At 39.7% G+C, this 27290-nt stretch overlaps 2 protein-coding genes across 2 annotated transcripts; both read right to left on the reverse strand.

The window, feature by feature from the left end:
• Nucleotides 1–673: 673 nt before the first annotated feature.
• Nucleotides 674–14658, reverse strand: bpnt2 (3'(2'), 5'-bisphosphate nucleotidase 2). The gene is made up of 8 exons (XM_062404229.1): nucleotides 14043–14658; nucleotides 13042–13114; nucleotides 12034–12180; nucleotides 10812–10971; nucleotides 8870–8965; nucleotides 8561–8722; nucleotides 4643–4777; nucleotides 674–3118 (listed from the first exon to the last, which is right to left on the reverse strand). Exons 1-8 carry the CDS (start codon nucleotides 14159–14161, stop codon nucleotides 2976–2978), a joined length of 1035 nt encoding a protein of 344 aa, XP_062260213.1. The 5' UTR covers nucleotides 14162–14658; the 3' UTR covers nucleotides 674–2975.
• Nucleotides 14659–16623: 1965 nt separating this feature from the next.
• On the reverse strand, nucleotides 16624–27155 carry dars2 (aspartyl-tRNA synthetase 2, mitochondrial). The gene is made up of 17 exons (XM_062404660.1): nucleotides 26674–27155; nucleotides 25971–26070; nucleotides 25392–25458; nucleotides 25112–25213; nucleotides 24908–25003; nucleotides 24667–24790; nucleotides 23985–24031; nucleotides 23676–23782; nucleotides 23516–23585; nucleotides 22710–22889; nucleotides 21683–21790; nucleotides 21487–21549; nucleotides 18864–19016; nucleotides 18501–18719; nucleotides 18270–18380; nucleotides 17749–17824; nucleotides 16624–17320 (listed from the first exon to the last, which is right to left on the reverse strand). Exons 1-17 carry the CDS (start codon nucleotides 26840–26842, stop codon nucleotides 17130–17132), a joined length of 1983 nt encoding a protein of 660 aa, XP_062260644.1. The 5' UTR covers nucleotides 26843–27155; the 3' UTR covers nucleotides 16624–17129.
• Nucleotides 27156–27290: the final 135 nt, after the last annotated feature.

A 27290-nucleotide genomic window follows, 5' to 3' on the forward strand; every position in this document is an offset into this window, starting at 1 on the left:
AGCTATTAGGCTGCAGCTATATGTTTTTATAGAAAAGGAGTTTAATTTGGGTATTAAATGTGACTAAAACTAGACTGTACTAGACTGGGTACAAATACCCAAAAGGCCACTTGTTTCCATTTCAGCCGATTCAAATCCCTGAGATGAACTGAAAAATCTGCCTAATTGTAATGAATGTCCTTAATTAGGTCTCTTTACAAGTGTCCTTGTTCGGGACCTGGGCAGAACACAATGAAATATCATACTTGCAGCTGATTCCTGGTCATGTTTTTTTTTGAAAATAAGATAAAAAATTTTTGAACATATTCTGTTGAGTCACTGAAAAATTAATTGTCTTCGACACAGTAAGTCTTCCTGTTACCACGATTCACTGGTTTCTGATGACTGAACACAAAGTGACTGCCAGGAGTGTGTGGCTTTCACAGCGTTCATCACGGATAAACTTTCAATAGTTTTCACGTCCAGACATAGCAGCACATCCTGCTCTCTTTTAAAATCTGCAGTTATGCCTCCCACCTTAACCCTGGATGAGCTTTTGGGATGTACTATGATATTGTTAGTCACATGTCATCACTTGAAGATATTTGTCAGACGTTACCCTCTGGAGCCATGAAAGCTTTTGTCCATCTTTTTTTTAGTCCTTCCCCCAAATAACTTGTGGACAGACATCGTCTAAAATAGGCAGAAAGTTCCATTTAATCTTTTATATTTCAAAATGTCTTTCATGCAGTACATGTGTAGCACAACCCCAAGTATTCAAATGTCCATTCAAACAATCACCGTGCTATTTAAATGTCAACGCAACAAATTTAATTGTTTATCACTGTTTGTTATCAAAGCAACATCTAAAGAACCCATGCTGAGTGCTGTGGCCAACGTCGTCCTCCATCAACAATGTTGTGCAGATTAAAGGCACTCAAATCTTAAAACTGAAACTCAGCACACAAACTCCAACAGCTCTACCTGGGACCCTGAAGCTGCTTGCTTCTTTGAATTGAGCCACATCATCCAGTAAGGTATTTATCTTTCTGACTGCTTCTTCTCCTCATCATCATCATCGATTATAATCTTCAGGCAGAACATGATCTGAGTATTTAACTCTTAACCTTCGACACATATTTGTTTTGCATCTATACAAGGTTATTGACAACACACAGGGTGCTGAGACAGAACAGAACATGAAACAAGTTACTTCTATCTTCAAGAAATTGAGGGGAGTTTAAATTTCACATGGGTTCACGGCAACTGTAGCACAACCAAGTGCCAGTTTAAACACACAGACACACTCAGGGCAGACAGTACTGATCGAGCCAGTCACTTTTTTCCCCTGCTGTGTAAAGTGAACACAACCATGCAAGTACACAATGTACTGTAACACAGGGCAGAGTCCAGACTCCAACAGAAAATGATGAACAGAACATTTCACAAGTCTCTTCGTGACTGAGATTGTACATAGTGAGCGGGACCAGTCTCTGGACAGGTAAGACATGAAAGAGTCTAACCGAACCAGACAGTTTGTAATGGATATTTTATGGTGCTGGTTTGTAAAATACAACAAAGAAAAACTTGGTTGTTTTTAAGTTGTTCTGACTGATCAGACCTCTGCTCCGTAGAGGGCTTCAATAAACACTTTGTCTTTATCATCATCATCTTTCTTGCACACACTACCAGCCAGGGAGAATTAGGGAAACATCATGGTGTACCTGAAAATAGATTGAATCATCCTCAGTGGAAAAGGCAATAATTGTTAATGGGAAAACTAAATTTGACTTAATTGAAATTGAATGTATTGTGACAAAACAGCGTCACAATATGTATTGTGTGGTCTTTCTTGCCTATCAGCCCCCTACATCTCTGCAGCATGGCAGCAGTGGAAGGAAAGAGTAGACGATAATGTGACACACAAAAGCACAAAACCAACATAAGGATCCATCGCCTCTGCTATGATAGATATGAAGGGGACACAATACATGGCACACACTGATATCCTTTTCGACCCACAAAACCAAAATGACTGAAACGACAAGAGATGCATTATCAATCAATCAAATTTTGATTGATAATGCATCATCAGTGCATCATCAGATAATGCGTTATCAGTAGATAACGCATTATCTACTGATAATGCGTTATCAGTAGATGATAACGCATTATCAGAGTTATCATCTACTGACATACATTAAAACAAGACGTGTATAGGAGGCTTCAGTGACTGCATTTGTTGACGCTGCATGAGACTTTGCTGCAGTTTTCTTTTCTTTTACCAATCAGATCGAAACTGCAGTAGAAAAGGGGAGAACGAGTTATAAAGCACATTGTTGTCATCAAACCTTTAATTGTCGAATAAGGCTGTAAAGACTGTTTCATGATTCCAAGATCCTAATAATTTGGGATTAAACTGTTTGGTTGTATTTTAGCAAAATTGGTAACTTGATGAAGCTGGCCTTTGCAATGACTCGTATTATAATGATATAATCTACAGGACTTACAGTTATCGGTTCACCTTTTTGCAAACATTTTCCCAGACTCAAATTCATGAACAGGTGACGTTGTGATTGTTTTGTGAGGAAGATGGGACTAGATAAAATGATAATAAAAACACTTTGTATTCAATATTGTGCTCCTCGGTTTGACTCTTCACATTAGTCATCCTGTTGTCCTCTGAACATGAAGGAAAGGGATTCTGGGATGGCAATTGTTGTCCAGTGTTCACTGTGTAAGCATGTGAAGAGGAAGATGCACCATGTCTCTTAGCTGCAAGTATGTATTTGTGGAGAAGTGTGTAGTCAGAGCCATTCCAGTTTTCAGTTCCACAGTCCTGCTGAGTGACAGTGACTCCAATCAGCTGACAAGTAGATGTTTGGTGACCCACGATAATGAATTAGTGCAGAATTGTTAAACGTGTCCAGGCCAATCCCAGTTGAAAGAAAAAGGGCCGCCACGTATCACAACCACTGGCTCTTGGTTTGTGTGTTTCAGTGCTTCTCAGGGTTCCAGCTGGGTAGTTTCTCCAGAACAGCCTTATGGTCCACACCCACACTGGCCACCAGTCCTCCTTTGTTGAGTGCTTCACCACTATAGTCAATGTCCTCTCCCGTCAGGGTCGTCATGTGGCCTCCTGCAATCATAGTAATGATATGTCCTTAGTATGTTGCACTACAAACATTTAAGTCAACACAGAGATAATAGACACATTCAATAAAAATGTAAAAACTGCCCTTATTACTAAACACTCATTTGGAAGATGTTTTTATCCAAAGCAACTTAGCACTGTCTAAGCGGTTCAGTAATGACTAAATGCTAAATCTGTTCAATGAGCTCAAATGCAGTAGATCAGGTAAAAAAGTGACACAGTAGTTTGACATATTAGGGTGTAAGACGTGTTAGGAGAGAAGCTGCTCTCAGACCAGATGAGTCTTCAAGAGGCTCTTGAAGATAGAGAATGGATGTTCCTCCATCTTCAAGGAACCAACACCCTGAACAATCTGGATAGTGATTGACTTGTGTGCAGGGATGTCACTGTTGGACCAGCAGGAGCATAAGCCTGTATGATTGAGCTCTGTAATCAGTGACTTCAGTGTGATTCTGCTGGCTATAGATTATTTTCACATGGCAGCCATTTTCCTCCGACAACAGGCTCAGGCTGGGAAGCTCAGATGCTAATAAGAACAGCATAATGTTGCACTTTTCTGATATACAAGTCATATAAACACATAACCTGACAAACTAACTAACCAACTGAAGAGAATGGAGAGTTCAAATCTGGATTGACATGGGACAGTGCTTCAGGGTTTAATAACTTATATTTGATAGTTCATTAGTTGCCATTAGACAACAGGTCATGTTAGCATGACATTGCATTCTGGTCATAAGTGCGATGTAAGAAAAGATGTCCACTGTGTGAATATGGTCTATGGTTAGCCAGAGGAGGTCAACGAGCAGCAGAGTGACATGTTGTAGACTTGTTCATAGACCGTTTGTACTTTTGAGGTATCACTGACACACATTGAGCAGCTTTTTTTGTGTGTGCATGACATGTGATGTGTGATCATATCTTCAAAAAAATATCAAGGGCCTACAAGTGATTAGCAGTAAGAAAATAAAAGGTTTCCTTCATCAGCTAATGGGAAAGAGTGATGAGGTCAGACACAGACACCAATATTTGCCACAGTCTGAACAGAACCTGACATCAGAGACTGCTGTTTTTGTTACTTCTCACTGGTTCAAATGAGCAGGGCTTAGTTGGAAAATGTGATGTCACATTCAACAATATCACACTTTCAGGCAACAATCAAAATGTACCAACATTTAAGTCCGATGACAACTGGGGGGGGCAATTTGCTTATGTTGCCAATCCTGTCGATCAAATCTGATCACATCACACCCACAAAGTCTTGAAGAAGAAGGTCAGCTTCTGAGCATTACACTCTCAATTAACAATTTCTAAATAATTCTTGAATTAGATTGTTGCTCATTTAGAAAGGAGCATTTAATGTTGTAGAAGAACAATGAGAATTTGAAACTTAAATTTCTGGAATGTAGTCCATTGAACAAAGTGTGTCTATACCAAAAGGACTCTTGTTTGTAATCTAAACGAAGAAAAAGGACACCACACAATGGGATATAAGAACTGTTACAGTACCCAGTGCCTTCAGTACAGCTGCACCAGCACAGATGTCCCATTTCTTAATGAAGGTGATGTGGACGTAAACATCTGCCTGGTCTATAGAGGACTTTTCACTTGCAGGCATCTCCAGGAGTGCCAGGACCTTATATCCTGAGAGAGAGAGAGATGACAGATAAAAGATCATGAATTGATATTAATAATAATAATTAATATTAGCAAATAAACCAGATACATTTTCAAAATAAGAGTGTAACAGATGTCCCATTTCAAAATCATACCATAAAAATACAGATTTAGCCTCTGTCCTTAGAGACCGAAACATTAAGAAGAGTGTGTGTCGTAATGAATGGACTTCTGTGGTTGTAGTATATTCCCTTAGCTAATAGGTATCCATAGCACAGATACAAACAATAAATGGTATGTTAATATCCAGCTAATGATTTTCTCTAGCATAGGTATAGATCATAATGACATGTTAATATCTTAAGGCGCCTTGAATCTTAAGTTCAAACCTTTAAGTATTATCTCCAGATGTGTTCAGTGTGTTTCTCCTTGTCTGAACTATCCTTGAACTGCCTATGGAATAATGAGAGGAGAGATGGTTTTCAGCGGGTCCTTAAATCTTAAGGTACGACACATTCCCAAATTTAGGCAGAAGGCCCGGTTGTGTGACATCATTATATCTCTAGGTTTGTGGTAAACAACTCCCCTATAAAACGCCTTACCTTGCGGAGTCAAGGCGGATTTTCACTATTCGGCTTGTGTGTTATCTCCGAGTTTTCTAGAAACTCGTCCTGACCTATAATACTCTTGTGTAATAAACATTATACTTGTAAGTACTGGGTCCGCGTCTCCTCTCTTCAAACACCGACTTCAACAAGACACTACTGCGGGAAAGATGCGATAGATTGGCGTCACGACAGAGACGAGCTGTGACCTGCTGCACCTCCAACAGCTTCATGCAGTGAGCATTTCTCATTTTGACTGAATGCTGGCTGTTCATTGTTGCTGTTCTGTGTCTGCTGTGGTCACACCGTGAATGTTTCTTGTTTTGTTGATGTCTGAAGAGATGATCCGTGCTAAATTTGACTTTATTTGCGAAGTGCACGTCGCAAATAAAGGGGGGGGAAAGGGTTTAACAGTTAAAAAGGACTGAAATAAGGAAAAGGACCTATTTTAGAATAGCTTAGATTGTAAAGATGAGGTGGTAACCTGTGCAGAATTAAGAAAAATGGTACCTCAATTTCTTAATGGTAAGTCGCGGTAATTCCATTGTGTTACAATAACGCTAAGGCATAGACAGGAATTGAGTTATAGAGAAAAATTGGGACGACCTGGGCCCAGGTCAATTTGAATAAATAAATAAATGTAAAGTAGTAAGAAACAAGGAAAATAAGATTAAGGAATTGATCAATGAGCCACAGAATCTGGATAGTCAAGCCCTCAGTGAAGAAGCTAAGTAGATTGGGCCTGAGTTTAAATAACTGGGGAAGTAGTCATAAATCCAAATGCATGCTCCAACCCTGACATTTGTTGACGAACAGTGTCTGAAGCAGCCGCTCGTCGGATGATCTACATCTCAAAAGGTAGCAAAAATTAAGATAATGGAAATAAGGAAAAAGCGGCGAAGAGCATGCTCCGTGGTATGTCTGTCTGTTGGTCTTGAGAATGTGTGTGCGTCTGTGTACAGGGGGCCTTGGAGATGTGTGTGTAAGTGGTCTGTATGTGTGTATGTGTATGAAGAATGGGATCATTGTTCGAGCTGTGTGAGAAAGGAAAGAAAAAGTTTTTGAATTGAAATATGCAGTGTTTTTTGGATGTGTGTGTTTATTTTGTTGTTTCCCGATCGGGAAACAACAAAATAAATATAACTGATATATATATGAGAGGACTGATAAAATGATGAGCCTCGTAATAACACAATGAGCTCCTATTAAGGGGACTTTTGAACTAGTGGTTTAATGACACCATGAGCTGCCCTTATAGCAGACGTAGGAAAATGATGAGCCTCATTAGGAGGACTTAAATTAATATAACCACACCTTTCATTCTTTGTGTTTTTTTTTTGTGTTTTTAGTGTTGTGAGGGTTGGTGTACGTTGGTCTGGGGGAGCTTGCCCTCAGTGCTGTGGTGTGTGTGTCGGACTTTGTGTCTACATGAATATTCCGCTGCACCTCTCCTGTTGGAGCAAAAGGTGATTTACATTCTCTTGTGGGTGCATGGACAGACTCGCACATTTTAAAGAATTCTCTCTCTCTTTTTCTCGCTCACGCAATAAAGATAAAGTGTGGGGAAAGGGTTCTATGAACTCCTTTTAACAAATAATTGGAACGTGTATGCACTTTGCAACAGAGATCTAAATAGACTCTCAAAACAGAGGAGAGAGAGTTGTTTAAAGTGATAAGGCAACTTTAACATTTGTTTAAATGTTAGAGGAGCTTTGACAATTGAAGGCGAACAGGGACTGAAATTTTTCCTGTTTTAAATTGGGAAGTATATGATTCTTGCTTGACTTGAAAGGGGAGTCACTGTGGGGGAGCAGGGACTGAAAGGAGTTTTTCCTCTGACCTCTCCTCGGCTCCCCTGAGAGAAAGCATCTGTCCAGAAAGGGGGGAGTATACATCCTCTAAGCAAGAAGAGGGATTTTCAAGGTCTCCTCTCTGTAATTTACAGAAAGGAGTTTAAAAAAAAAAACAATTCTTTAATGGGGTTTAAGCCAAAAACACAATTTGTTTATTTGTGGTAAACTTTTTGAACTTTTTGTTTCATTTGGTTTTCATTAAAATTCGACAATACTTAGTTAAGGGTTTAATTTGGGAACATATTGGGTTTAACTTGACATTTTTAACTTTAAATACTAGATAATGATAGTTTGATAGGAGGAGGGATAAGTCAGAATTTATTTTAAGGTGATAACGTGAGGAAATTGTTTGCATTGATTAGTGACTGCCAATATGTTTTTATTAAGAGTGTCCACATTCCACACTACGGGCGGATATAAATAAGATTAACATGTCTGCTGTTCCTCACTGGAAATGACACATTTGCAGTGCACAGACTGCACATGAAAATTAAACAGTTAAACTGCATTACAAAAAACTGTCAAGTTATTAATACAGATGTGAATAAATAATACAATATTGAGAACTTTAAAGATATTATTAGAATGAAATAAACTAAAGTATACATGGTTGATGCATGGTATGAAATTACGACTGGTATTTGAGGGAGAAAAAACATCTGTTGATCTGAGTGCTGGCAGATAACGTGTGCAAGTATAATACTCACACTTTTAATAATGGCCCAGAGTGAGTTCAGCAGCAAAAACAGCGACTCACCAGCCACTATCTGTCTCAAACTTTCTCTGATAATGAAAGTTAACGCATGAGATGAATCATGTTTAGAAAGGATGTTGGCTGAAATTTTACAGCACTTTTTGACAAAGGCGTATAATTGTGTCTATAACAAAAGCAGTTGGATTTCTCCTACAGTATTATAGTTGATGCATTTTGAATACATGTGACTTGATGTATTTTAGTGTGGTGCTTTCCCTTAAGTTGTCAATTAATGACAAAAGGGGGGAAATGTATCTACATACATATACAAACTGTCCAAATAGTTTATGACTTGGACTGTTTTAATGATCTCAGCTGTGAATGACCTGTGAATATTGCTGATAACCATTTTAACCTGCTTTCATTTATGAGCTATTATAAGAATATAAATTGAGCACATTCATCTGTTTACACATACATGAAAGACTACATGCTGTAGTCAGTCAAAACAAGATACCATATGGTCCACAGTAAAGACTATGTGTGTGTTTACTGTGAAGGAAAAAAATATAGTATCTAACAGCATTTAAGCTTAAACTGTACATGCAATACTTTTAAATGTCAAACACTTGAAAATATGGAAGAATTTTCGACTAACCTGCTCCACCAGCTTCTGTGATTGTTGTGCTGTTTCCAAAAGCATCATGAATGTAATTCTTAACTTGTCCAGAGTGGGAACGTGACACTATCACACTTGGAGGGCTGATGCTATAGGACGAGCGGGGGTGCATGTTCGATCCCTGACCCACAAACGCCCAGGCTGAGGGAGAGATTTGACAGACAAAATAAAAACATTGGAGAAATCTTAGACCGTATGGTTTAGCTACGACCAGAAACCGACCATGCAAAGTTCAGAAGGTGGATGTTTCATAAGCAGAAGTGAAGGTGTTGAAGAACACATGCTTACCAGTGAACCCAGTGAATGGCTGGTGTATGACCCCGATGACTGGTTTACCATCTACCGCCACACACACCATTGTGGTCACGTACTGAACAAGGTTCTCTGTGGAGAGAGATGAGCCAGTGTCAGGATCGTTAAGAAAAGAAAAATCATACAAAATAATAAAAAACATCTGATGTCATTGATCTAGTCCACTGATCTAGACACACTCTAGTTTCATCAGATCCTGTCAATATCCACAACAATATCCACAACAATCAGGATAGTGATACGGTGCCCTCATATTGAGCCAAACTCAATATGAGGGCACCGTTTTCTTGGTATTGTTGGTACCAGTTATGTGTTCAGACTGACTTCGGCACTGCCAGTCTGGCAACACCTCATCGGTTAGAACCAGGGAGGCTTTGTTCATCTAGTTATGCATCTAGCTGGCCAATCAGGAAGATACATGCAAGCTTACATTGGTGGTGAAATTATCCAGTATAATATCCAAAGTAGAATGAGCAACAAGTGACATGAGCTGCTGTATCCATATTAAACTATAGAACATCGGCAGCTGCAAATCAAAAGCTACCTCCTAAAGGTTGTGCTCACTGAGTTTTGCTGAGAAGATTCAGAACTATGGATGGTGTAGTGAAGTCTTTATTTATTTTTTTTTTACAAAATTATTATTTGTAGAATGGGAAAAGCAAATTCACAATATAACATCTTTGAAATAAATGAGCTAAATCTGAATAAAATTAATCACATTCTGATGTAAAACTCTACAGCCACTATAATTTAGGCTAAAAGTAAAGTCAGCTTTCAGAGTAGCTTCTTCAGAACATTTTATAATCTAACATGGCTATTGTAACGTTAACCAGGACACTGTTTCACAGGCACAGGGGTGCCCATTAAGAACCAGCTTCCCTAGCACCATATCAGTTGATATCGATATGTATATATCGCGATAAAAATCAAATAACAACAAAAACAATGTTTTTGCACATTTGTGTGTATGTACAATGTTCTTATGTATGAATACTTTTTCATTGTACAATCTGCGGGATGCACTTCTATCTGCAGGAGTATGTGTGTGCGTCTGCTCATCTCTGTCCCTCTTTACATACAAACTGATAATCACATGGGATTTTCACCATCTAGTCCTATATTCTAAAATAGTTTTCAATTGATGATGTCGGATCACGAATCTGGATCGTTCCCGTCACTTTCACCCTGATGTCCTAACTGTCTGAAAATGTCTGACGGTCTCGTGATGCAGGTTTAAACATCCTGTATGTGTCATAATATCTTGTGATCAGTGCTGGTGTTTATTGTTAAGGTGTAAAGGGAGAGCAGGTCAGTTGGTTATGGTTATTCAGCAGTTGAAACCCACTAAAGCCTTGAACGCAGCTGATGCCCTAAATCATTATGTCCAGTCACTGCATTGATGCAGAGTTGTCCTCCTCTCGCCAAGAGCCCAAACATTTGCACCTGTGCTTCCGCACTCCTACACTCTGTACTGTGTGTCAACCTAACCTGACGTGGTTGTTACTCTAAACCAGCCACATGATTGGTTTGGCACAGCGCTGTTCTCATCATCTTTGGCTGTTTGTGTTGTCTGTCAAAACATGGATGGACGGAGTTCTATCGACATGGGATATGTCTTAAAGTTCTATCGAGGAAAAGATATATCACGATAATTATCGCTATCCTTTTATCGCCCAGCTCCGGCCCAACACCACCAGTGCACCCAAATAATGTTTTCACATGTACCTATAACTTGAGCTTTAACTGTGACACAGATCTAAACCCAATGTTTCACCTCAAGTTGTGCTCAGCTCTCATTCTTATTATAGTTATTAAAGAGAAATACTACCTAACAGTTTGTACCACACTAACAGGTGGAACGGTATTGTCTAATATGACCCCCAAAAAGATCATCAAAATGAGGATGTGATATATTCACCTGTATATTCCTGTGTGGCGTCTAAAGGATCGATCCACACTGTGACACTCTCAGAAGAAGCCTCCTTGCCTTCTTTTATCTTGTCTAGTATGTCCGTGGGAATGTCCCGGCTCCAGGCTGCTTCCTTATCCACCATGCTGTCATGTTCCTCACTGTTCACCTGAAAGCAAACACATGCAGACAGAATTATGAGTCCTATGCCTCCAGATTATTTTAAACTTCAGACAGTGTGACCCTAAGATGTTAGGATGGTTAAGAGGAGGAATGTAGAGCATCTTGTTAAGATATACTTTACGATAGTGAAAATAAATGTGCAATACTTTGCACATCAACACCAGATTATCAGAACGTTTGAAAAGTCTGTGCAAATGTTGATTTCAAAGAAAGAAAGAAAGAACCACACAGACTTGGAGGTAATTTATTCTTTTGTGGAGTAAATGTTTGGTTGTGGTTACATCTGTGGATATCCAAAGTTATTTCATTGTTTCCCATTAAACTGGAAGATTCTGAAGATTTTTAAACATAGTCCCTCTAGAGGACACACTATAGAGATGTGTTCCTTATGTGGCTTCCACTTCCTAAACAATTGAAATTTCTGCGGTGAATTCTTTCTCTTATAACTTCAACTTCATGACAAACGCATGTCCTTTTATGGAGAAATAGAGGCGTGGCAGTATGCTTATTAAAGAGAGCGGACATGCACAAACGCAAGGTGGTGAGAACAAAATCTGCAGTTATGAACGCCCTTATTTTCTTGGAAGAGTAAGAACATTTCTGCTCACAGGTTAGTGAATGAGGCCCAATGTTAGTCAGGCAAGTTTTGTGGTGAGTGAGCTGATATGATGAAAATTCTCCTTCTGAATGCTGAAACCTGACTCAGGGGAATTTGTGAAGGGGCTTCTGAAAGTTGCTGGAGTAGCCAGGACCAGTAAAAAACTAAATTATTCCAAAATTTGTCGTGAGTAACCATCAAGGATTTACGGATATGGTTCAAGATACAAAAAACAAATACTGAGGGACACTGCAAAAATTGTTCTTTGGCAGCTTTGTGATCGATACCAGTCTCTAGCATGGTCCTGCATTTCAGGTTTGATCAGGTTATACAGTTTACAGTCATCTTTTTAAAAACAAGTATTTCTGGAGTTTCCACATTCTACAGTTAACGACAAGAACACTGCAGCAGCTATTTAACACGGAGAAAAGCTCCAGTGCACGTACTCACCGTGACTTCCGGGAAGGTATTCTTTATGAGGTTATACATCTTTCTGTGGGACTGCAGGTCACCCATGGTCAGCAGCTCATTGGCTCCCTCCTTCGTCTTACCCTTTGACCTCTCCTTCAGGCCATTTTCCTCATGAACCTTCTTCACCTGGAGAAGGAGAAATGTACCTTGAATGCTGTAAATCTTATTCAGCTCAAGGAGCCCAAATGTACAGCTGGGTGTTTTTTAGAGGCTGTAGTCAAAAGCTGTGTCCCAATTCAGGGGTCAGCAATCAATGGCTCCAAGGCTGAACAGTTGATGGTATACATGTTTAAAAAAAGTAAACGGCCATTAGAACTTTCTCATCGTGTCAACAGCCAGAAGGGCGGGACAAGCTGCTGACGCTGATCATGGAAATTCTCTGTAGACCAGACCGTCTCATTTCAGTTTGGGACTCCCCACAATGACCTCCTCCTGAGACCGGATCCTCTAAAGGAGGCAGCCCCTGAATTTAGCCACAGCTTAAGTAATTTTTGGAATGATCCACTACAGTGTAAAATGTTGGTTGAGAGAGTTGCATAGAAGGTTTAACATTAGCACAGGGAGACATCGCCTTTAGTGAACTACACAAGACATCTGTGCTTAGCAACAGTGACTCAAGTTTTCATTTCACTGAACTGCCTTGCAACAAATTATCTGCTAATTATACTTTAAAAAAAGAGTTATGCAAGTTATGTAAGAAGATAGTTTAGTTAAAGTAAGTTAACTAACTAGAAAAGTTGTCACAATGAAGCCAATAGATTACAAAAACATTACTGCATTGTCTCAAGAAAATGAGACAATATTTTCGATACATTGGTATCGACCCTAAATGTATTGCATTACCTATAATCAACCAATAATGAACTGATAAGTTTACACAGCAAACTAACTCTAATGCTAGTGATAAAAATATTCCTCATTTGTACTTGAGTATGATACAGTTGTACTATAGGCAATGAGAAAAAAGAATTGTATGCATGGTTTTACCTCTCTGCCACCGAGTACAGCCGCCTCCACTGAGATCGCCAGCAGGTCCCTCAGATCTACGTTTCTCCTCTCTCTGCAGAGATGGACGGACAGAACAAGAGTGTGTGAGGCTACAAAGCAGCTTTTACTCTCACTGAGTGTGATGACACTGACACCAGTAAGAAGGAAACTCTAGCACACTGCCCCAGTAGTAGTAGTAGAAGAAGCTCATATGTTTCTGCCGATATTCAGCATCTTACAATCATACTTGTTATGTGTCAGACAATTGCCAAATGGACGAAACACTTAAATAAAGTCTGATAAGGCACAGAGTGAGAGCTTGTTGTACTTGTCACACATGTCTTTTATTAAAAGCAGCAGTTCAATAAAATGTGGCAGCTGTTAAATGATGACTCAAAGTCATCATTTAATGCGAGATGAAATGTCATGACTCAAGATGCTGGTGATATTTGAAATGGAAAACAGCTCAATGCAGAAGTACTTAAATCTTCAACAACAATTTAACTAAATATTCTTGAACTCTGTTTCTCAGTTTGTGACAGTAGTTCCTATTTCAGATATTTCACTTTAGACAGAAGTACAAGCATCTGAGACCTGAAGGTGATGGCATAAGGTTCAAGACCCCAGGCTGCAGTTTGACAGGAACATCAGACATAATGACAGTTTACAACACCAGCCCGGAAATATGTGAAATACCTTAAGACCAAAGTCAGCCTGATGTAAATGAAACATTTACATATGCAAATATATATGTTATATTACCCTATATGATATGAGCCACCACTCATACCTGGACATTTACAAGCTGATCACATGCTTTGCAGCTGATCTGGAGTTACAACACATACATGAGACAGAACACTATCTGAAACGTAATGTTTCATATGCTTTATAGAAGAGGCGATCAGCATGACGGTGACGTGTCCCGATCTTGTACATTACAGTTGTTGAGTCCTCACTCGGGTGATTGAACTCGTAAAGAAACAAGAGAAGAGCCTGACCTGAAAGCAGCCAGGCGGTTGGAGATGACCCCGGCGTACAGGTGGTAGATGACACCGACTCCCAGAAGGAGAAACACCCCGACACCAAGCGGTGACAGCCGGACACCCATCGGAGCCATGGATCGATAGACCCTCCTAAGTTGAAACAGTGAAGACCCAGTGACACGCGTCCAGAGGAGCTGAGCGTGCAAAGCACGGCTGGAGGAAGATGAAGGCTAGGTTGACGTGTCACAGGCTAACGAAGCTAACGGAGCTAACAGCTGCTTCACACTGGCAGCAAGGTTTCAGATAAATGTGTAGACTGTCATGAGGAGGAGAGACAGGAGCTGTCACAGAGCCCACACACAATATACAACACACACGGGATCATAAGTATTCGAGGCGCTTAGCTCCGTCCGTCGTCCTCCTCCGGTGTCAGTGGTGTCATGTCTGCAGTAACATTCCGCTCCTGTGAATGTGTCCGCTGCTTATAGTCACTGCTCACTGTTCACTGTTCACTGTCCCAGCCGAGTGTTCACAGGTAGAGAGGCAGAACAACCACTCCTCTGTTCCCTCATCTTCCTCCTCCCTATGCACACAGCCGAGGTTACAGCTGCATCGCTTCACTTCCGGGTCAACGTCCATACGTCGATGCTGACGTCGCAGGTTAGATTTTGCGTTCCTCTTATTTATCGAAAATATGCTTTATTGACTTACTGTGCGTATGAATTATTTTATTTTGAATTATTCTGATTCATATTTATTTTTCTGTAGGACTTTTATTTGATTACAATGTCAGTTTCTGTGTTGAGCACATGTCTGAAATGTTTGTAGAATTTGTTAATAAATTATTGAATTATATGAAGGACATTCAATTCAAATTTAAAAACATATTATTAAATTCAACCAAAACAACTAAACTATAGCCTATACATTAAGAAACAATGGAACAAGAAGTAAATCATTCTTGGAATGTTTCAGTATAATGACTGATATCTATTTGGAATTTCAGTCTTTCTTTTTAGTCCAGTTGCATTCGTGCTATTCCCCATACAGAATGAAAGGGTTCCAAATAAACTGTATTTGACAATCAATGTCATTGCTATCAGAAAAGAATATAATGGATCATTTTACTAAAACGATGATTGGACCAATGCATTTCTCACAAATATATTCTCAGTCTAACCAAAATAAATGTAATGCATAGGACACTTTGTCCTAATTTTGTTGTTGCAAAACGCACAATTCACATACAAATCCTCTCCTGGTTTACAGGATATGTCAGTATAATTTTGAAAGAAACTTTGAAAATGTATGATTATTTCTTAAAATAATTCTAAACTTACTTCCATTTTACATCCATACAAATTTAGCATGAGGGTTTGTGTCTTAGTGGTCTGATAATCCATACATGGTTTTGGTGTAGTTTAGTTAATTTTTCAAGAAAAAATTGAAAACACAGCTAACAATCGAAATATGAGTTAATTATGCCAAGTACATTATTATGTAGACATTATTACACTGGAAATATGCTAGGTGAACTTTGTTAACTGTCTACACCAAATTGAAACAGAGTAATAAGATATCAAATGTCTTCGTTAAAATTAAAAAAAAATCTTAACATTATATTTGTCTATCTCAAAAATACAGGACATAAGGGTTACGATTGGTCAATTTTTTAGGACACCCCCATTTTCAAAGCTGTTTGATAATATATCAGACGAAGCCTTCACATGAAGAGGAGCACAGTGTCTAGAATTAAATCTCATTGAGCTGTTCGGTTGAACTGGACACAAGGTTAAACAAAAGTAAAGAACTAGGGTAACACAGTCATGTGAACTTCTGCAGCAGTGTTTCATTCACAGTTGGATTTCCAAGTGTGTTCAGCTGCTGGATGAGCTGAAATTCGAGATAGCTGGACAGTTGGAAAAATGTAGGGGTCGTAAAACAAAAAAGACATTGCTCACTGTGAACATGTTCATTAGCTCATCATTCTTTACATTACATCTGCCCAAAATGTATTTAATAGATGAAGTCTGTATATCATTTGATAATTTTACTCATTGTTGTTAAAGCCAGGCTGCTTCATGATATACCAAAACAAATCAGCAGTGTGGTATAAACACTATGCTTGGTTAGTGTTCATGTGTGGAGGAAGAAGTCAGAGACAAAGCAAACAGGATGAATGCATTTTTAAACTATCTATCTGCATGTTTATATAATTACACCATGTGGTCAGATATGGTTTTAATAGACTTTCACCAGTATTTTGTCACTAGTGGTGGCTGTGGATCATGAGAGAAGAGTTTTGAGTGAGGGTGTCTGATTATTGAAAGAACCTAACCACCCATTGACCCCAGGTAACATCACTGACAATGTGTCGAGTAGCATCCCAAGCTGATGTATTTCACATGTCACATATCAAGTTTAAAAAACATCAGAAAAGCTGATCCTTCTATTCATTGAATATTGGCTGAGGAGGAATGAAGTGTTCATGTGGTGAATTAACATCGGACACAGTGACTGGACCACAAGTAACACTGTCAGTGACAATACCCTCTAGTCTGAAACTCAATTTTTAGCCCAAAAAACTACAGGTGTGAAGAGTTTTTCCAGAGCTTTATTCTTCCAACAAGCTCTGAAACATTTGAACACATGAAATTAAAGTAATACAAAGTAAACAGTTCTCTAGATTCATTCGAGTTACAGCTCTGCCAATTCGAGAGGGAGCTATAGCATTGATCATTTTTTATTCGCACAACTGTCCTTTAAGGAAACCTCTCCCCTTTTAAAGGCTATTGATAATATGAGGTCTTGTTCTGAGGGGAAACATCGTCTCAGTGTTTTCCATTACCAATGAGAGTTAATTTAATCTGATGAACTCTTCATTGTTAGATTTCCAGACTGAATGCTGTGACTTTTTCCATGTTCTGTTCCATTTCACACACTGAGATTCAGCCACAACATCAACTCCTCTGCATCTTCTCTCCTCCTCTACATCTTCTTCTGGATGGCCGATAATGTCATTGACTCCTTGTCATCATCTGCAATCCTCTGTTGTCATAGAGATTGCCCTTTCCTCTGATGTCTCTTCATCTCTAAATATCCTCACCTCCCCTCTTCTTCTCCTCCTTGCTCTGTCGGCCATCTAATGGAGATGTGGTAAGACTTCAGCTCCTCCTCAGATACAAAGTCAGGGGCACGGCTCATGATATCATGACCCCTGAAGGACTTGGGGAAAGCGATGACATCACGGATGCTGGGAGCTCTGACCATGATGGCGACCAGCCGGTCCAAACCTAGGAAAGCACGAGTTATCAGAAAATTTTAAAAATATGTAACAGTTTTTACCTCTTCAACACATTAATATATCAAGTTTTAGTCACGTTTTACATTCAATTTACAGGATATTCTGTTTTCTCTGCTCAATTCACTTTTTAAATTATATTCCCTTGATTAACTGATGTTTTTCTGACAAGCTTTGATTTATCACACTTGTCAAAGGTATATCATATCAACATGTATGCAGATATAGCCAAAGTAAACTGTAATAAGGAAACGTTTTACTGGCTCATTGTGTCACTTTGTTAAATAACCCTAGGCTTGTCCTTGGTCCCCCACCCCTGTGGTGACAGTGACAGCGGGTCCCCACTCGACCTTACTATATAAATTGAATTGAATTCCAACATTAACATTCGTTTCTTTTTTTTGATTGAGTTAGCTTTACCCAAAGCAATGCCTCCATGTGGTGGTGCTCCCGCGTCCAGAGCCTCCAGCAGGTGAGAGAGGAGACTGGAATCCTCCTAGAGCAGAAGTATGACAAAAGTAATTATGAGTGACAATTATGAAACCCTTAGACTGTATATAAAGACGGACTATTTGTCTCCACTTCCTATTTAGAAATTAAGCCGAATTTCCTACATGCGTATGCTGCCATCTTGCCCTAATTTATGCCATAGAGAAATTGTTTAGGCAATAGCGATCGGGGGATGTAGCCAAAGTAACTAGGTCGCACCTATAGATGTGCTTGACCAAACTTACCGGAAGTCATTTTTAAATTGGTTCATGTCCCATCTGTTTACACGGAGGAGGCAGAGGTTATGACCAATATTGCAGTTAGCGTCCAACAGGAAACAGAGATAATTTAGTTTCACTTTCGGGAGCCGTCATGTCGTCCATCTTTAAATACAGTCTATGATCAGGCGGGCCCTGAGGTGTACTGACCAATGACAACACACAGTGACATACCTTGAGGATGTTCGTCAGCACATGCAGCTGCTCTGCAGCTTTGTGGATACGGATGGATCCTCCGCCGATTTCACAGCCGTTCAGCACCAGGTCATAGTGCTGACCACGAACCTAGTGTGAAGTTACACACATGAGACTTTAACACCACCGATAACTAATTCTATTTATCCTCAAATAAACTTGAATAAAAAAAGGAAATTTAAGAGATTTTGATAGGATCTCCATGGCTACCTTGTGAGGTTCAGTGTAGAGTAGCTCCACATGCTCGGGCAGTGGAGCAGTAAATGGATGATGGGCTGACTCCAGTTTATCTGGCTCATCCTCTTTGGGCAGGAAGAGAGGGAAGTCCACAACCCACAGGAAGTGGAAGGCTGAGAGATCCCGTAGTGAAACACCATGAGACTCCAGGAGCTCTGCAGACTGCAGACGAAGACTGCCAAGCAACATGCGCTGAGAGACGAGCACAGGTGGAGGAAGGTAACAGGAGAGAGGCAGAGACATAAACTCATCTTACATTCAGGTGCACATGTCTTTGCTTATCAATCCCCTCATCAGTCTACCATAGTCTTCATTTGATATCAGTGTTTCTCTTACCACAGTGTCCAGGGAGCCGGCTGCCATCAGCAGCAAGTCTCCAGGTTTGGCTCCAGTCCTGCTCAGCAGCTCCTCTGTGGAGGAGACAGACAGCAGCTTCTTCAGAGGAGACTTTAGTGTCCCATCTGCCCTGACCCGCACCACGCTCAGCTCCTTGAGACAGAACACACGTGAACAGATTTTTTTTTATTCTCACCTGTAAAAGTACTGTGTCAGAGAGCTTCTCGACCGCATGTTTCAAAGGACTGAACTCTGCATCAATATAAGGATGTTAGTTTTACTTACATGTTAGCAGATTGGTCCAACACATACAGTTGCAATCAGAAATATTCAACCCCCTCATCTCAATAGACATTATAGTGATGTGGATGACAGATAATGACAATAAATGACAAAAAAACCTCATCAAACAACAAAAGATATTTATTGATGCGTATTTTAGTTATTTTGACAACAGAAGTTGACTTAACTTTGAAGTTCAAATGAAATATGTAACTCTTTCAACACATGTGCATGTGCAGTATTATTCAACCCCCCAGCTTCAGTACTTTGTGGCACATCGCATCCTCTAGCTTTTATAACTTCTAAAAAATGTTTTCTGTAAGTGCGGACAAGCTTCTTACACCTCTCGATTGGAATCTTTGCCCATTTTTCAAGTGCAAAAGCCTCTAGATCAGTGATGTTTGATGGCTTCCATGCTGCAACTGCCTTCTTTAAATCCCACCAAAGATTTTCAATCAAATTTGAAACTGGTGACTGTGAATGCCACTCCAGGACGTTCCAGGATCTTTTTCTCAACCAAGCTTTGGTGGACTTGGAGATTTTGCTTTGGATCATTGTCTTGCTGGAAAGTCCAATGATCACCAAGGTTTAATTTGTCAACAGAAGGAATCCCATTCCTCTTTAAAATGGCCTGGTATTTCTGTGAATCCATGATGCCATGTACACAATAAAGATTGCTAGTTCCTGCCGCAGAAAAACAGCCCAACATCATCTTTGACCAACCTCCATGCTGAACTGTGGGGATGGTATTCTTCTGGTCATAAGCCTGTCCTTTCACACACCAGACATACCGCTGGTCCATACGTCCAAACAGTTCCAGTTCGGTTTCATCAGTCCACAGAACTGTCACCCAAAACTCTGTTAGCTTATCCAAATTCCTCCTGGCATATTCTAGTCGACTTTTGATGTTGCTTGTGGTCAAGAGCTGAGTGCGTCTTGGAGCCGTCCATTAAGTCCTTTATTATTCAGTGCATGTCTTATAGTTGCCACTGCAGCACTTGTACCAGCCTTCATCAGGTCATCCTATAAGTGTCTTGCAGTCACACAGGGGTTTATCTGAGTTGTTCTGACTAAGTTGCTGAGGGTCCTTGATGAAATGCTGGGCTTTCTTCCGAGGCCAGGTAGCTTTGAAGATGCTCCATCAGTTGTAAACTTCCTTATAATGTTCCCAATTGTGTCTCTTGGAATATCATTTTTGGGGGAATTCTTCTTCTACCCAAGGCCTTTCAGGTGTGATGAAATAATCTCCTCTCTCAGCTTTTGTGGAAGCTCCTTTGTCTTTTCCATGATTGCAACTCACCTTGAATACCTTCATGGGTGGGGCTTATATATGCATCACAGCTGAAGCAAATGAAGGATCAGTATAGAGTTCCCAAAGGCTTAATAATGTTTCAACTCAACTTTAGGACAAAAAAAACTGTCAGACAGCTTTAAAAAGAACAATATTATATAGGGGTTGAATAATTGTGACATGGCTATCTTAACAAAATATACTGCTACACACAAATACTACATCATGCATTTTCCGTGTTGATTTTCTTTATCACTCAACTCATAAAGAAGGCATTCGAAGCAGAATCTTGATCAAAGAACAAGATTCTGTCAACTTTAATTGATAAATCCTTAAAATCTTTGGGGGGGTTGAATATTTCTGATTGCAACTGTAGGATCAGACTGAAATACCTTAACATCTACTTAAGAGACGCCATTTTTCACATCAATGTTTTAATTCATCCAGTCCTTTGCTTTACGACCAGATACTTAATAAGATAATAAACGTTACTAATATTTGTATATAATATTTGTATTAGAAAAGGTGAGGGGGTGTCTATTGTGCAAGAGCATGGGGAGGGATATAATTATTTTTAGAAACCAATATTTGTAAATAATAAAAAAGGAAGGTTAAATGATGAGGAAAACTAAATGAAAGAATAAAGAAAGGAAACATTTTATTAAATGTTCAATTCTAATTAATTTATATCCATAGTTCTAATTCATGATTTTATTTCCTGTATCCACTCTACATTCTTCCTTTAAGTACAGCATTAGTCCAAACCAACAAAAAGACAAACAGAAAACTAGACTTAGAATGTTTTAATTATTTGTAGATGACAGAAAGAATGTTATAATGCCTATCCAGTGTATTTTTTTTAATTATATTCTGATTTTGAGTTATTGGCAAAAACAAAAACATATAAGTTGTGAGTCCACCCTAAAAAGAAAGCCTCCAGCCTCGGCTGTCACTTGTGTGAGGGCATTAAAAACTGACACACAAGTGAACTTACAACACAATACCATATGTAAAAGCGATGGAAGAGAAAAAGAGGAAAGATAAGTCTACCTGTCCAAATTGAGTCTTAGCTGTTTGTTTTAGTTCCTCCAAATCTTTCCCATTGAAAAGTTTCTGTAGGGAAACACAAAGAAAATCCTCAGATTTGTTATGTTATGTTGTTATTATGTTCACTCTTTCAGCAGTCATGGCTCTCTATTATACCCAAAGAATAGGCTGCCATAGGAGACAACATTTCTCTTCTTACCCCTCCACTGGGGACACAGATGGCCTGAACAGAGCCTCCTGGATGACTCAGAGCTGATCTGAGGAATTCAATTTCCGTGGATAAGAAAACCTCACTGAGGTCGGTCAGCTGGACAGAAAGACAAGAAGAGAGAGACGGGGATTCAGACAGAGAGACAGATACAGTATGTAGGAAAAATGTCTCAGACCAACAAACCAGCTGCTGGTACAACACACATCATTCACTCCCTCTTGAGCATAGAGATGATGACAAGCAGAAGAACATGTTCTATATTTATTCTAGTTAACATATCCAACATTTATTGTGGCCTGGAAGAGCCTAACAGACATGATCAGGATTCAAGAGAGGTGTAATTTCAGTAATAATGTCAATAATTGATGACTGGCAACTTCTCTCCTTTTGTTGAGCCATAAAGAGAATAACACCGACTCATTGAGCTCTCATTGTCTCTGTTGGCTTTTAGAAACAATGTCAAATTATGATTATCAAACTAAATCAGAATGCAAATAAATCATAGTAGGCAAAGAAATACAAACTTTGCTGTTTCATACGTTCCTAAAGACCAAATCTGGTTTTCCAACAGGGTCTTCACCAATGAAAGACCATATCACACTAAATCCATAATGAATGAATGGAATAAGGCAAATCCCTGTTTTATTTGAATTTGCAATAAATCTCTTGTCATTCTGACAGGATTATCATCTGAGTGTTTTTTAAAACATCCCACCTCAACCAAACAAGGATTCTTTTATTTTTTAAATCAATGTTTGATTAATATTTGTAAATGTTATTAAGCTGCAGGGAGTGTATCTGTGAAGTTAATTTGAATTAAAGAGCAAATCTGAACATTAAAGGAATTAAAATAAGGACATACATTTTTCAGAGAAGCAGAAGAGGGTTTTTCTTGAGTGGCAGCAATATTCGACATTCAATATACAATTTTCCTGAAAAAGGCTCAGTCTTTGATATGAACTGATATCCAGTCATTTAGGGGACATTAAGAAAACAAAAACACAAAAGATCCCACCTTCATAATGAATCTAGTATCCGGTTTGTCCACACCATAGTCCCTCATGGCCTCCTCATACGTCATGGTTTGGAAAGGAATCTTAATCGGACCATTCTCTGCGGGCCAGGAGTACTGTAATAAGCCCTCCACCAGGGACATGATACCTGCCTGGTCAACAAAAGACATCTCTATGTCCACCTGGGGGACGAGATCAGTAGATTAACCAATCAGATCACAACTACAAGGACTGTAAAACAGAGAGCAATACCTGTGACAAACAAAACAAACCAGATCTTATCAGCAGCTGGACTAAAGGACAAATAAATGTGTGCATGAGTTTCCCACATTCACACACCATTCACCACAACGTGCAGCCAATGAGTGCAATGAATGAGAAGAAGAAGAGTGACACTGAAGAGAAAATAAACAGGAAATACGATTATACAAGTGAGTGAAGAACATTAGAAATGGCAGTCAGTGGAGTGCATAACTCTGCTATGAAACTACATATAAGTTCACTAGATCTGGACTGTTATTTGCAGTACTCATAAATATCAGTTCCCAAAACATGCCTGATTTTTTTCATCAAGCATCTGGAATTATTTCCCACAAGATAGGGTGTTTTTCAACATTTTTCTTATTCTGTCAATGCTTTCAGTGAAATAATAAATCCAGATTCAGATCTAGCACAATATTTAATGGCTTCTTTCCTGATCTGTACCACATCCTTTTACCAAGTTTAGTGTGAGTCCGTCCAATAGGTTTTCCATAATCCATAAATGTATACAATAACGTACTTTAATGCAGACCTGTCTGTGTCTTACCTGGGTGAACTCAGGCTGCCGGTCCGGTTTGGAGCCCTCATCTCTGTAGCACCTTGCCATTTGGAAGTACCTGCCACAGTGACATCAGGGGAGAAAGGTGGATGTTTGTGTTTGTGCTGAGGTGCAAAAAACTATGTAGCAACATCCAGCCTGTACCCACCTGTCGATACCAGCCACCATCAGAAGCTGTTTAAACTGCTGTGGACTCTGGGGGAGGGAGAAGAACCTGCCTGGTTCTCTGGAAGGAACCACAAACTCTTTGGCTCCCTGGAACACAAAGGAACATACAACATCTGGACTTCAGCAAAACACTGTAGAGAAAGGTGACACATAGAATCATATTAAAACTGGTTTTGTTGTAAGAATCTCAAGTCACCGCCTTCATCGTTTTTGTAGGTTTCCTCTGCAAAATGTTGTAAATATGATTCCTTGTTATTGAAATCATTACCAGATGAATGGACCTTCTTACCCCTGGCGTTCTTTTGAACAAGGTGGGAGTTTCCACATCGACAAATCCTACAAATAATAGAAGAAAAAAAACATACATCAACAAAACCAGGTCTGCTCACATCTGGTATTAACATGAGTTCCAGGTGATCTAACACCATTGGACAGTAAGAACATTGGTTCACACCTGACACTAGAATATGTGTCCACTTGTGATTAGACACACACCACTAATCAGAAGACGAACCACTTCTGATTAGACACACATTCGCCATTTCTGTTCACAAAATCCACATGAAGCAGCAGTGCACTTTCCATACTTAGTCTAGTGGAAATGAAAAGAAGAAATTCCTTTTGCAGGCAAACATCCGCCAAGATATTTGACACACACTTTGCAGGCATCATGGACAAAGCCAGTATACACTATTTAACACTTTAGTTCAACAGGTGAATATAAATGAGCAGAGGACGTCAGTTGATTATACAGTCATGCAATGTGTCCCACTTGCAATCACTCTGTTAAAAGAATGTGGTCACATGCATCCAAGAACAACCTCTGACTGTGGTCTGAGTGATCAGATCTCCATTGGCATATGTTAGTGCCAGGTCTGAACCAGGTTTGTGTTTTCTATAGCACAAGCTCCAGTCAGCGACACTGTTTAAAAGACTAAGCGAGTAGAGCGAATAAATCTTAGTCTCCATACCGTGCACATTACAGAGGTATTCTCTCATCTTCATCACCAGCTGAGATCTCAGTCTGAGGTTCCTCTGCATCTGAGAGGACCTCAGGTCCAGGTAACGATACTGCATCCGCAGAGACTCAGATTTCTGTACAATCAGAAACACAAAAAAACAATCCATCATGATTATCAACAATTATAACTTCCACTACTTGCTTTGAGTATTTATAAAATATTGTACATGCAAGTACAGTTAGCCACTTACTTTAACAAAGTCTTTAATCTCAAAAGGCAGCTGGCGGCACACATTAAAAACCTCCACGTTCTCAGCAAGGACTTCGATTTCTCCTGTTGGCATCGCCTGTTGGTATGAACACATTAGCATGAGGAGACTGAGATATAAATCATCCATGATTCGTTTAAAATAAATGCTCTGCGAACAAAATATCTAAAATAATCAGACACACACCTCGTTCTCCTGCCCCGCTGGTCGGCGTCTGACGGTTCCTGTTACCTTGATGACAGACTCAGTTCTGAGATCGTCCAGCACTGATTTCAGATGTCCTGCAGACTTTAACAGAGAAAAAACTGGTTACATTTCGGTTATATATGACATACATTTTTCTATCACTACACTTATTTTCTTTTATATCTTTGTTGGAAATAGTGTATAATGATCATTATCTTTGTTATATGACTAAGTCATAACAGACAGTGTATTTGTTGTAGTGAGTTGTGTTCATTCTTACCTCTTCTTGAGGAATTAAAATTTGCGTTAATCCACTGAAATCTCTCAAAATGACAAACAGGTTTTGTCTGTTGGAGGCAGAAACAAATTGTTTCAACACAACTGAGTGAGCATGATACCTCATGGGAGTCACTCTGAGTCTGAAAGCCTTTTCCAATCCCCAGACCCAAAGTTGTATTTAACTGTAACTTAACATCTTAAACAGCAGTGAGTGATAGTCTGAGAAAACATAGGCTGACCAACCACAGAGGTCTTATCATTACCTCCACCTAGGAGGTTATATTTTCATTGTTGGTTTTCTTGTCTTTCTGTCGACCTAATCATGGATCCTAATCCTCCTCCGATTTTTCCTCTGTGGCCACACCATGAGGTTGGCTTTTAAGTTTTTTTGATAATTGCTGCTACCTGTACTAGGCTATGTTAGTGTGATAACATGCCAAGCTAAGATGGCAAACATGGTTAACATTATACTTGTTCAATATCAGTGTGAATTCACTGAGTTTGTAATGTACACACTCACACTTCAAAATTGAACTCATTTCACACTTTGTAATTGTGTTAAGATCAGAATCAGTGATACCTGAGGTACTGGACCCAACCACACAGAGTGACTGTGTCTCCCACATGATGGGATCTCAGTTCTCCACAGCTGTGACTCCTGAACGACCAACTGCTGGGACCTGACAACACAACAGTTCAGACAGATTCAATGTCCTGAAGCAAACATGATGTACATGTTGGTGCATTGTAACGTAGTTTATACAAGTAAACCCAGGTAAAACCAGGGGTTAGGCCACGAAGACAGCTTTTCTGTTTGTATTGTATGCTAAATGTTTTTTTATTTAAATGTATTACAAGTCCACCAGCCAGGGCAGAAAAAACGTACACTACTTTAGAAGGATCATCTATAAATTAAACATTTACAAAAAAAAGTTATAGTTAATCTCATCAGGTCAAGTTGGTCTTTGTAATTCCTACTGTCAGTAAAACCAAACAGAATCTCTACTGCAGGTGATCAGCTATTTCAAAGACTCTGTCATGACTGGTGGCAAACTTCTCCTGATAGGACACATCTATTTCAACTGACCTACCTCTTATAACCATAACAACCTATCTCCTATCATATGAATACAGTAATTATATGTTCATGACTATTCAGGAGCAGTTTTCCCTTCTGATGACGCCTTTTGTGGAACAGAAGTGAATGTGCCACTGACTTGCACACGATTCAACCTGATGTTGGAGCAGTGGTAATGACAGAACGGGCTTCACGTGGTGAGTACCTGTGGGGGGAGGCTCCGCCCTGCAGAGCGCGCGTGAGCAGCTCAGCTGTCTGACAGGAGCTCGTCCTTGACTTGAGGTCGAAGCGGAGCTGAGCCACCGAACCCTGTGAGCTCTGAGAGGGAGTCCGCTCAGCAACCTGCGCACTGCAGACACGCTTCTTGATGTCATTGTGAAGAACAGCTGTCAGCTGCTGCTACACTGGGAGAGTTTCTTCACCCTCAGAGAAGAGCTCACTGTGGTGACGTCATTATTCTACACGAGTGATCTCACACTCATACACGAACACGCCGGTGGGCAGCCCCCCCTACACGCCGGGTTGTCTGGATGATAGACCCCGAACTGTGAACAAAAACCTCCGCCTGCTCGTTATCTGATGCTGTTTCCGCAGTTTAGTTTGTCCTCGCCATCTCCCAGGATCCGTAACTCATGTGGATAAACTCTCCTAGATCATCACACATCGGCTCAATGCTCATCCACTCACGTGGGAGTCTGTGAAATACGTCATCGAATGGACCGTCACGCTGCCAAGACCAAAGCAATCGATCCACAAGACAATCGATTCAGGCACTACAGTGGAATATTGAAAAATAAATAAATGAAACTAATCAGAATCAAA

This window comes from Platichthys flesus, chromosome 14 (assembly GCF_949316205.1).
Source record: "Platichthys flesus chromosome 14, fPlaFle2.1, whole genome shotgun sequence".
NCBI lineage: Eukaryota > Metazoa > Chordata > Actinopteri > Pleuronectiformes > Pleuronectidae > Platichthys > Platichthys flesus.

Excerpts from the sequence above, each read along its gene's own strand:
- bpnt2 (XM_062404229.1), bottom strand. The coding sequence starts at position 14,161 with ATGGCTCCGATGGGTGTCCGGCTGTCACCGCTTGGTGTCGGGGTGTTT. Across the intron at positions 8,966-10,811 it reads CGCCACACAGGAATATACAG|AGAACCTTGTTCAGTACGTG; the intron begins GTGAATATATCA and ends CTCTCTCCACAG. Across the intron at positions 3,119-4,642 it reads AGCTGTACTGAAGGCACTGG|GAGGCCACATGACGACCCTG; the intron begins GTACTGTAACAG and ends CTATGATTGCAG.
- dars2 (XM_062404660.1), bottom strand. The coding sequence starts at position 26,842 with ATGACATCAAGAAGCGTGTCTGCAGTGCGCAGGTTGCTGAGCGGACTC. Across the intron at positions 26,071-26,673 it reads GGCGGAGCCTCCCCCCACAG|GTCCCAGCAGTTGGTCGTTC; the intron begins GTACTCACCACG and ends TTGTGTTGTCAG. Across the intron at positions 21,550-21,682 it reads TCTGTGTCCCCAGTGGAGGG|AAACTTTTCAATGGGAAAGA; the intron begins GTAAGAAGAGAA and ends GTTTCCCTACAG.